The sequence below is a fragment of the Hydra vulgaris genome, chromosome 03 (genome assembly GCF_038396675.1).
Source record: "Hydra vulgaris chromosome 03, alternate assembly HydraT2T_AEP".
Classification (NCBI taxonomy): domain Eukaryota; kingdom Metazoa; phylum Cnidaria; class Hydrozoa; order Anthoathecata; family Hydridae; genus Hydra; species Hydra vulgaris.
This window is the reverse complement of record NC_088922.1, coordinates 41,350,527-41,362,794: the sequence shown is the minus strand read 5'-3', so window position 1 is coordinate 41,362,794 and position 12,268 is coordinate 41,350,527. Positions and strand designations below refer to the sequence as shown.

General features: G+C 32.2%; 1 protein-coding gene across 1 annotated transcript; it reads right to left on the bottom strand.

Annotated features, from left to right (window-relative positions):
• On the bottom strand, positions 1-2,684 carry LOC136078678 (glutamic acid-rich protein-like). The gene is made up of 5 exons (XM_065794463.1): positions 2,589-2,684; positions 2,265-2,415; positions 1,089-1,275; positions 451-694; positions 1-396 (listed from the first exon to the last, which is right to left on the bottom strand). Exons 1-5 carry the CDS (start codon positions 2,682-2,684, stop codon positions 1-3), a joined length of 1,074 nt encoding a protein of 357 aa, XP_065650535.1.
• Positions 2,685-12,268: the final 9,584 nt, after the last annotated feature.

Sequence of the window (12,268 nt, the reverse complement as noted above, 5' to 3'; positions counted from 1 at the left end):
TTATGATATTTTCTGCTTGAGAGTAGTCTCATCTTCTTCTTCTTCTTCTTCTTCTTCTTCTTCTTCTTCTTCTTCTTCTTCTTCTTCTTCTTCTTCTTCTTCTTCTTCTTCTTCTTCTTCTTCTTCTTCTTCGTATTCATATTCACTATCGTCAGCCTCAGAGTCAGAATCACTAAAACTAGGATAGTAAGATGATGAGTTGGATGACCTATTAAAAAGTTTTTTTCTTTTAGTGGGATGAATCGTTTCTTTACTGGCCGCTTGGCCTGTAGAGTATCCCACTGTTCCTTTGCTTTCCACTTGGAGATAGTACAATTGCTTGTCCTCGGAAGACAACCATGTTCCATTAACTTTAGTAAAATCAAAAATTTCATCAAGGGGTTCGTAGCTTCCCCGCTTGCCACATTCATCATAAAGTTTCAGTATTTTATCAAGCTTTGCTTATATAACTTGATCAGATAAATGAGGAAAATTCAGTTTACTCTTCCGCAATTTGGTGACTTCTTTGGAAATCTCCACTATTCGCTTCTTTCTTCCTTTGGCTTTTGGTCTAAGGAAATGGTAGCGCCCAATAACTTGCTTTCGGAGAGGCATTCTGCACTTTTCTTCCAGTGAATACTCTTCCAAAGAGACCATTCTTCTTCTTATATGAGATTCTTCAAATTTTACCAGCCATGTGTTGCTTCTGTAATAACTATAAAATTAGATAAGGAGCTATATATACACAGTCATAAGGAAACTATTTTTTTTTTTTTTAATCAAAAAGTTATAACTCTAGTGCTCATATTACCAAGTGGTCTGGGTAATACGAGCACCTTTGTTAATTTTTTAAAACCTCTATGATTTTAAGAATGTATATATATATATATATATATATATATATATATATATATATATATATATATATATATATATATATATATATATGTAACTTTTAGGCTTGAGTCGGCGTCAATCCTCGAACTTTTTAGTTCTGAGCTCTAACCATGGCACCACGGCTGCACATGAAACTACTACTTAACCCATATAAAAAAGAAACTATAGCTTATATATTTTTGTGTATATAATAATAAACAAAACTCATCTACTTTGATAATTTTAAAACAACTTTAACTTCTTTTTCTTCACCATCTTGGCGCAAGGTACAACCTAATTCAAACAATAGTTCTGAAAATGAAAAAGATGCAATTGATGGCGCTAATCTTATTTTCTTTGTTTTACTACTTGAAGTATCAAAATGCACTTGGTGTATACTACAGTTCGGATAAAAGCTTCCTTTATTAATGGAAACAGTTAGAAAAATATTCTTATTATCAATTACAAATTGAACCAATATTTTATCGAAATTACAAATTGAACCGATACCTGTTTATTTTGTAGCCGTTGTTTGTTATCTTTTTCGAAACGAATTTTAAAGCTTTTGCATATATGCCATCTTTGTCAAGATGCTTTATGAAACTAGACAAGTTGTTGTTAGCAGTTAAGGCAATGTCACTTACAACTTACAACTTTATTCAAAATATTAGGATTAGCTAACTTCATATTTTCTTGTATTATATATGAATAACTATATAAAAAACATTTACAAAATCTCATAAATAGCTATTTTAAGATGTATAGATATTAAAATAAGTTTTTATCACTAGTCTAGTTTCACTAAGACCCAATTATTACGTAACCATTTAGAATAAAATACATATAATGTTTTTGCCACATAAAATCGGTACATCATTTAACTTGTTAAAATCATTATTACTAATTTTTTTTAATTTTTTATTTAGGCGTCCCAAGAAGTACTTACGGACTTATTACAGAGCACTGCTGATGAGCATTTAATTGGAAGTTCACTCCTCCTTCATAACCGATGTCGCTAAACTTGCCCAGAGGTGGGTTTTGATCCACGGATCCTTTGTTTCTGAGGCAAGTGCACTACCACTGCGCCACGGCTGCTCAATATTATATTGATAAAATACTGTGTCGGACAAAACATGTTGGACAAACTCAAATTTAGAACAAAAGCTGATCAAAAACTAAAAAAAACTAGTAAAACAATTGAACATATTACTTTTAATGTAGTTTATTATGTTGTTAACAAAATTTAGAACTTTTGAATCATGCTCAAAATCACTAAAAAAGTTTTATAACACATTTTCCCTAACAAACTACATTTTTCTTTGGACAAAACAAGGTGGACATTCAAAAAATCGACTGAAAATTCAAAAAATTTTAAAGATTAACTTAATAATTGGTAGGATCTCCTTTACTTTTAATTACTGCTTTCATTCTTTGAGGCATACACTCAATTAATGAGCCAACAATTCTCATATCAATCTCTCGCCAGGCCTTCTTGATTTGTTCAAATAATTCCTCACTGGTCTTCACATTTGCACGCTCAATCTTATTGTCAATTATTTCCTAGAAATTTTCTATGGGATTCAAGTCAGGGCTTTGTGCAGGCCACTCCATTATGGTGATATTCTTGTCCTTGAACCATTGTCTTACAATTTTTTATGTATGTTTGGATCATTGTCCAGTTAAAAAAAAATACATTTTAGGGGCATTTCCTATTCAGCATGTGGTAACATTACATCTTCCATTATATCTTTGTAAACAAAACGGTCCATAATCCCATTAATTTTGTGAATAGAACCAGTTCCTAATGCTGAGAAACATCCCCTAACCATAGCAGACGTTCCATGCTTAACACTCTTATTGGTATATAGTAATGAATCTGGTGTTCTTTGGTCTCCAGACTCGCTTCTTTCCGTCGCTTCCAAAAAGGTTATATTTTGATTCATCACTATAAAGTATGTTTTTCCACTGGTCTACAGTCCAATTTTGGTGTGCGTTGGCAAATGCAAGTCTTAGCTTTCTATTTTTAAAAGAAGTTAGTGGTTTCTTGTCAGGCACTCGAGAAAACAACTTTGCTTCGTTAGCTCTTCGTCGCACAGTGCGATTAGAGATTTCTAGTTCAAGTTTTTTGGTTAATTTTGTGGATGACAAAAATGGATCTTTTTTAAGCTTTTTAACAATTATTCGATCTAGTCTTTGTGATGTTTTTCTCGGACGTCCGCCCCGATGGTTTGTTTTATAGCAGTCATGAGATCCAAATGATTTGACAGTTTTGCTTACAGTCGATTTAGCTATATTATATTTTCTACAAATTTCAGCTTGACGTTTTCCGCTTTTCAAATCTTTAATAATATTTTCACGTAAAACACTTCCTAATTTGTCGTAAGCCATTTTAAGTTGCAATATACGCGATATATCACGATATATACAATATATCACGAGTTAAATCTATTTTTAGTTAAATTGAAAAAATAATTGGTCAGACGTTCCAAAATCTATTTTATTAATTTAGAGTAATGTTATGATAAAAGTGAAAACAAAAGAATACGGTAAATTAAATAAAGTCAATGAAATCTTATAAAAAAAGCATCGTTTTGATTTGCCCACCTTGTTTTGTCCAAGGAAAAATGTAGTTTGTTGAGAAAAACGTGTTATAAATTTTTTTTGTGATTCTTAGTATAATTCAAATGTTTTAAATTTTGTTAAGAACATGATAAACTATTTAAAAAAATTTATGTACAATTGTTTTACTAGTTTTTTTAGTTTTTGATCAACTTTTGTGCTAAATTGAAAAATGTATTTCAAGTCTCAAATTATTGGACCATTCGGACCGCAAAAGTATACGACTATATAAGCAAAATTTTAACTAAAAAAATTACTTTAAATACACCGTTATTTGAAATCAATTTATTCGTTATAACTTAGGTCCAACATCGTGTTGCAATAGCTCATTTGAAAGATAATGATTTTATTTAATTATCCAATAAAATAAGAGTTTTGAAAACAACGACTTTATATTTATCAGTAAGTCAAATAAAGTTTTCAAATTAAATAAAAAAAAATCGATAAAAAGATTTAAAAAAATGCTTTTTATTTAACAGCTTAGAAACATACAGCACGATAATCATACAAAAATATATACAACTTATATAGGCTAAATGTTTAAGCTATAAAACGATGTATAAAGATGTAATTTTTAAGAATGTATTTTTTTACTTTTGTCCACCACCAAAATGTTTTTTCACCAAAATACTACTGTATTTTGGTGAAAAAACATTTCTTTCTGAAAAAAAGTTAAGATTCGTTAAAACTAATAGATTACGCATTGTTTAAATTTAGTCTTACAAGCGATGAATGTAACACTTTCATGGTGAGAACTTCCAAATTTCTAAAAGCTCCATTTGCCATCTTAAAGATTCGGTTTGCACTGTCGGCTCCTTTTATCGCATGACCGTGCCAGATTATCCAGATCTTTTTCTATTTATATATGTTACCTCTTTCCCAGGTAATATATTACATTACCTATAGGTATTGGCCGGTAATTTTTAAGATTTAATTTACTACAATTTTTGAAAATAGGTGTCTCATTCGCTAGCTTTTTAATGGTCAGGAACTATTCTTGGTGTTGTATTTAAACTTAAAAAATCGGTCGAATTTGTAAGCGAAAAATATGAAAATATTTTAGTTGATGTTACGGAATCTAAAACAAACACAACAACAAATAAAAATATTATAATTGAAAGTAGTGAAGTGAAGATAAACTAGCTGAACTGAAAGATCAACGTCGGCGAAATAATCTCAGGTTTAATGGTCTTCCAGAGAGCGAGAACGAAAATTGGAAAGAAAACGAAGAAAAAATACAAGAACTTTTAAAAGGTAAACTTGGATTCAAAGAAAATATAAACATTGAGAGAGCCCAGAGAATGGGAAAAAAAAGAAACAGGAGGTTCAAAAAAAAGCAGAACTATTATTATGAAAATTTTAAATTACAAGGATAAAAAAGCGGTTATGGATAATTATTTTAAATTAAAACTTTGGACAGATTACATTTATGTCAACGAAGATTTCAGTGAAAGAACGATGGAGATAAGGAAAAAATTGTTTTTAGAAGCAAAAGAATTGCGAAAGAAAGGAAAATTTGCAAAGGTGATTTATATTAGATTAATCGCGCGTGAGTTTTAATAGAAATTCTTTTATTTGTAGTGCAGCTGGCTATCATAAAAATATTTCACTTCTGGACACCAGCGTGTAACTTTGCATAGTGATAGTGGACGGTATGAGCAACAAAAAAATAGCGAGACACAAACTTGTTATGCATCTGGAATCGTTTTACAGATGAATTATTCAAAATGGCCAATGGCGGCCATTTTGAATGTATTTAAATGGTCATAACTGTAGAACTAGTAGTGATATCCACTTCAAATAAACATCGATTTGTTCTAAGAGAAAAGTTACATAAAACCGACTGAAATCAATGTTTTGAAATTTCAAGATGGCTGCCATCGGCCATCTTGAAAGTTTTTAAATGGTCATAACTTTAGAACTAGTAGTGACATCCACTTAAAATAAACGCCGTCTTGTTCGATGATGTAACAAGAAACTCATATTTACATATTTACATACATTTACGTATTTACATAATTACAATACACTTTTGGATTACAATTCGTCATGGAAGGAGATCTGGAGAACATGGTCGAATTCCGGGTCTTCTTCAACTTCTAGTTCTTCATATGAATCACCATTTGTTTCTTTGTAACAATAGCCGTTACATGCACACAGCTTAGTGCATGGTAAACCATGTCGTTTACATGAACAGTTTTTACACTCAGTTTTGCACGAACAACGAATCAGTTCCTGGCAATGTCGAGAAATCTCCGGCAGAGTGCACCAAAGTGGTGTATAGCACTCATCAGCAGTATCTTTCCATCCCCATTCAGTGGGTAAATATCCTGGAGTAACAGCAGACAAGCATTGTTTCCATAAGTGTGCCTGCAGTGCTGCTCTCTTTGTGTGCTGCAGAAGAGCGTCTGCAGTCGGCGGAATGTTTTCAATTGCTCTATTCTTTATGGTGTAGAGTATACGGCGGCATTCGTTTACGCCAGCAGCGGTTGATGATCGATCGTACATCAATACTACAAATCGCTCAATGGCCTTCATTGCCGTATCAGTTAAGACATCATTTTTTAAGTCTGACGTGGAAAGATTGTGAAATGCAGCATCAACTACTCGGTAGTTCATCCACGCTTTCCATGCCGTTCGTTTTCCAATCCCACAGAATGTTGATACTGTGTCACATCCGGTGAAGGCATGGAAGAATGGTAAATTTGACGATACACCATCTGGAATGTGTTGATGTAGATGGTGAACTCCTATCATTCGTCTTCCTTTTCCAACTCCAAAATCAATCCACAACTCTTTCACTCCAATCATCTGGCTAAACACAGAGAGAGCTATAACGACCACATCGGAGTCCACAGTGCGTATAGTTATAGTTAAGTTGCCATTTTTCAGTGCATGATTAGCATGGAGCAAAAGACGGCCATCTGCCTCTTCAGCACTACAAGGAGATATGGACGATACATCTAAATCTTGTTGACTGGCACATGCAGTTTCTTCAATGGTACAAACAATAACTTTTCCAACTACGGATTGCGTTAAAACGAATCTGGAAATAAGGCCGAACAGTTGCGTCTTATTGAAGTCCACAGATAGGAATTTGTCAAACTTTTTTGGAATAAGTGTACCCATTGTGACGTTTATGCGTTGCCCTGATCCACGATGTTTCGGACTTCAAGCTTTTTGGGACATACCGATCAAAAACAATGTCAAGGCGCTGCACGGATATCAGAAGTCTGTCCACGAATGGTCCAATCACATTTTCGCAGTAGTCAGAGAATGTCTTTGACGATCTCGGGTGAAGCATGTGTACGAGTGCTGCACCATCAACAATCAGAGCAGAAACCTTATAGTCAAGGTTGAAGTCTTGTTGTTTCTCGCTACCATACTGTTCCAAACAAATGAGGACATCTGATTTGCTGGTGGCCTTACGCTTCCTTCCGAATTCAGAAATTGACGGCGGATAACGGTTGTTTTCGTGTGAAAAGAAATCCTCTATATCACTAACACGATTTTGACTTGCTACATACATTTTACAAAAGTAGTTGGAGTCATGTTTAAGATCAGCGATTTTAGTTTTATGTTTGGAACCTGGAATTTTCAAACTGTGGAACAATTCAAATTTGTTTCTTTTCAAAGGCTCATGAATTGACTTTTGTCTGGACACAAGACGGTCAGCTACGTACTCGTTGTATTGCTGTTGCCCTGTGATCTTGGCTTCTTGAACAGTTTTTTCGGCTGAATTGGACATTATAATCTTATGGTTGTCTGCTGTCTGCAGTAACTGCTCCGCAAAAGGATTCCCATCATCGCGCATAGATTTCACCACTTCAGACACGTGATGAAGATAACGAGTCTGAAAACTATTTCTGTCTTCATGATGGCGACGGTGTTGATAACCCAAAGAAGTGGAACTGCGAACTTCATTCTCAAACTCATTAATCATTCGATAAATTTCTGGACCTGCCACCATCCACTTAAGAAGAGCAGTTTCGTTATGAAGTACATTGATTGCTCCTCCGTCACTCTTGATCAATTTGTTGTTCTGTTCATGAAGCTGGTCATCAGACATGGCAGAGAAGTCCGCGTTAGTTTTCCTACTTGTGAAGTGGCCCTTTTTGAATTCCTCAAACACATAAGGGTGTCGGACAGGTAGCTCTTCCAAGGTTTTGATGAAAACCGGCAACCAGCGAGAGTAATTAGTTAGATCAAGTGCGAAGAACCACGGAGCAATCTGCTTTAGCATTCGCACGTACTCCTCGAAGTTTGATTCGCGAATACTGCGCACAAAACTCAGTAGCAGGCTCTCCAACTCCATAACGGTTTGCCAATAAAGAAACTGATTAGATTCGTTGCTTTTCCTGGAAATCCACTCTTCCAATGACTCAACAAAGTCCTTACAATCTAGCTTATACGCCTCATCACGAAGAATGAAAAGAGATGCCAGGCTCACTTCGTGCGCATATCTTGTTCTCTTTATGTGCGACGATTTAAGCAGCGACTCACTCCTTCCAATGCTAGCAACCTCTGCTTTTATGAACATTTCAGTCCAACCACTGCCCTTCAACCACTTTCCAATCATGTTTTGAATGGCCATTTCAATATGGAGTCCACCCATCATAATGACTATTTTATCCTCTCCATAAACATCCGGAAACTTCCATTGTATATACTTTGCAACTGCGTACACGGGCTGATCACCAGTTATAACAGCACCTTGTTTGTTATTGACAGCACTCGTTATTTTTATTATTACATCCATCAAATGGCGTACTGTTGCTGGAGACTGAATGTGATCTGTTAGCAATGGCAATAGTATCATCAATAGTAATAGTAAACAATCATTGCATAGCTAAATAAAACTACCTTAAAATAAATCATAATATGAAATGAATAACTAACGAAATATGAAAAAAGTAAAAACAATATAAAATCTTGTTATGCCGAGTTTTCCCAAATTTTCGAATGTTTTCTTTCCTTTTTCATTCATTTTTAAACTTTTTTTTGTTTATTATTATTTTCGTTACTTTTGTAGTTTATTTTATATCCTTTCAAATAGTTCGTTCTTTTTTCTTCTTTTTAGATATTTCGTTTTTTCTTTATAATTGATTATATTTTTGAAAAACTAAAGCAAAATATCTCCTGATTTATTGATTTTTCTTTTTCTTTTTTCACTCTTTAAAAAATTATTTATAGTTGTTAATAAAAAGTGTCCACCGTTTGCGATGTCATTGCAAAGTTCAATCATTAACAACGTGCCATGTTTTTATTTATTCGTCCGTTATTCGTCCGAATTTGGTTATTACTACGACCGTGACGTAATATAATGGCGTCAACAAGACACAAATCTTTCTTATCTTTAAAGACCAATTTAACCAATTTTATTCGCTTAACGGTTTGTGTCTCGATTGTTTTACATACAGGAATATATAAACTTAAGTTGTGCAAAAGGATTTGTTGGTGTCCGGCAGTGAAATATTGTTACGTAAAAAAGCATCAACCGACTGCACTATTGTTTGTTAATTACTAACTATAACTAAAACATCTTCAAGTGAACTAAATTTTGAACGAACTTCTCTAAATTTTTTCCAAACAAATAATTTTGTGATTGATATAAATTCTGACGCAGATCTAAATTATTTTAATGAGACTCATTCTTTGCAGAGTAACTGCTCATATTTTTTTAACAATGAAATAAAAGGATTTCTTGAGCGCGACTAGTTAAATGTGTTGCATACTAATATAAGAAGTATGAACAAAAATTTTGAAGCTTTTTTAAATGATATGGAGGATATTCTCGATATTCTTAACGTAATATGCATTACAGAAACTTGGTGAATTTATAATTTTTTACCAAGTTTCACTGTTGTTTCGCGAAACCGACAAGAATTACTGAATCAACGACTTCATTAATTGACAATATCATAACGAACGATATTTTTAATCATTCTCTTAAAAAAGGAATCGTTAAATGCGATATCACAGATCATTTTCAGATTTTTTTTCCATAAATACAGATACTAAATTAATACTAAATATAAAAAAATAGCTTTCGTAAACACATTTATAGTAAAGTAAATTTAGCATCATTTAATGACAAATTATCAATGCTTCATTGGCAACATATTGATCATTCTCAGGACGCAAACTTAGCTTATAGCAATTTTCTTAAAACATTCTACGATATTTATGACGCAAATTTTCCTAAAATTGAAATAAATTAAAAGCTCAAAGAAATAACATTGCCATGAATAGCCAATATACTAAGAAAATCTTCCAAAATTAAACAAAAATTGTATATTAAGCACTTGAAATCCAAATAAGTTGAAAATAAAATCATATACTAAAATCATGCTAGAGAATTCGAAAGACAAAGAGAAAAAGAATTATCTTGACTTACTTGAAAAAAACAAAAACTTGGCAAGTTTTAAGAGAGATCACTGGTAAAGCTAAAACTAAAGGCACTTTGCCTGACGGTATTAAAGTTAATGATAAAATTTAATATGTATCAAGCGATATTGCAGTTGAGTTAAATAAGCATTTTATTTTAGCAGGGCCTAACTTAGCAAAAAATATTCCATATTCTAGTAATTCTTTTGAATTTTTATCTCAAAAAATTCACACATAGGTGCTTCTGATCAGAATTTGATCTCTCGAAAACTATCATCTCATTCTTCTTCATCATCAGAATCCCCCTATCGTTGTACCTCCTGCAACTACTTTAAAGCTGAATGGGACTCTTTCAGTGATTTTTTTGTGATGGCTTTTGGGTAAAATTTTTTTGTCTTTCTGCTAACAAATGTGCTTCCTATGTAACTTCTTGGATTCAGGCTGGCATCGAATCTTTTATGCTTTCTCGACGATTCCAAGTTAAGCCTCTCACTTCTCCATAGTTTTCATCTAAATGTGCTGCTGCAATTTCCACTCGTAACTATTACTTCCATATCTATAATTAAAATAATTCTCCAGAAAACAGACGTTTGTTTACTACTGCTAGAAACCGTTGTAAAAAGATTTTGTCTAATGACCAAGCCTGCTATTCTCAGGTTACAAAGTCTGTTATTTTATCTCAAAAAATAGGCTCCAGAGAAGTAATGTTGCTTCTTTTTCTTTTTTCTGAAAAAACTATAGTGGTCGCTGCTCTAAAAAGCTAGTGTCTCTTGTGCCATCTACTAAAATTCATTTCTCGTATTACTCGTCATTCAATTAATTCTCATCCTTTTACTGTGACTGTTAAGTGATTTTATGAGTTTTGTGACATAAGTCCTTCTAAAGTCTAGTCTTTTTCCTCGAACCTTAGTTCTTTAAAATTCACTTCCTTCACCATTTATAATTTTAAAGATGAAATTGAACGGAACTGTGTACAGCATTCTTAATTGGATTTTTATTTGAAATTTTAATTACTTTTTTACATTTTAAACATTAATCTAAATTGGGTATTTATTTAAATTTTTTTTCTAGATTTAACAATAACAATGCGCGAATAGTTCAGATTAACCGTTCTTTTTTTCACTTGAAATCTAATTATGTTAGTTTAAAACTAACAACTTTAAACTAAAAGTCATACTAAAAGCTACCCGGTCCAAATAGGAGTATTATTCGGTATCCGATATCTGGCCATATAATAAATTTATCCAGTTTTTTTATATACCGGATATTTCATATTAGTGTCATTTGAAATTTGAAAGAAATCTAGAAATATATTTTAAAATAATCTAATGTTAATAGTATCTATTCGATATTGTTATTATTATTAAAATACTACTAAAATTATATAAGCGCAACAAGTTCATCAGTTTATCACTTATTTATACTTTTTTTTACCTCAACATGGAGAAATTAACATTTTTCCATGTTGAAGAAGCCTTGATCGCTTTTTCTCATGAATAATGAAAACAATCTCCAAAAATACAAAGGATGTAGGTGGTGCTAGTAACTTTAGTGCTAACTCTTTTAGCAGTGGAAACTTCTCTTTATGTTTCCAATTATTTAAAATGTCATTATTTTTTCTATAATCGAGTGATCAAAGACTTCTCTTTCAGCAGCTTTTACAAAGGAAACTTGATCATTATTCTATACATTTTATACTTCCTTGTGCAGCTAAAGAAGATTCAATATTAATTTTTTTTCCTCTTCATACAATTTACCATCAATTTTTTTTTTGCGTGATTATGCAGTGGAGTTTTGGAAAATGACTTCTGACCAAATTTATTATATCTCTCGCTTATCTGCTTTCCACATGGAATGCAAATTGCTGTGATATCACAGGTAAAACTCGCCAATTTGAAGATTTATATATTTTGAATTAATAAAGTATATATTTTAGGATTTAATTTACATTTACAAGAATTATCCGGCCGGATAATTTTTAAATATCTGGGTATTCGACATCCGGTCGGATAAGTAAAAAAATGTTTTCCGGGACACATCTACTAAAAGTATGGCTTACTATTATTTTAGTAAGTATGTTTTATAAATGGATAAACAAGCTAAACAAAATAAGTCAGAATAGTAAATTATTTTTCTATTCTAAATAAATAACTCAAAATAATCATGAAATAAACTATTCTTATAAATAAATTAATCACCGCTAAAATAAGTCGCAATCGAAACATAAAATTTTGCAAGATTTTTCGGAAAGCACTATTTATTTACCTTTACGTTTATATATATATATACATACAAAAAAGGAATACAAACTATGACAGACTTATATATGTGGTATGAAGATAATATCGTTACGTTTTTTTTAAAAAATAAAAACTAAACAAGCATTATATAATAATTCTAAATAAAG

Coding starts and splice junctions, on each gene's coding strand:
- LOC136078678 (XM_065794463.1), bottom strand. CDS start 2,684: ATGGTTAGGGGATGTTTCTCAGCATTAGGAACTGGTTCTATTCACAAA. Junction 695..1,088: donor GTTGTTTTAAAATTATCAAA/GTAGATGAGTTT, acceptor CTAATTTTATAG/TTATTACAGAAGCAACACAT. Junction 397..450: donor TTCCTCATTTATCTGATCAA/GTTATATAAGCA, acceptor GAATGTGGCAAG/CGGGGAAGCTACGAACCCCT.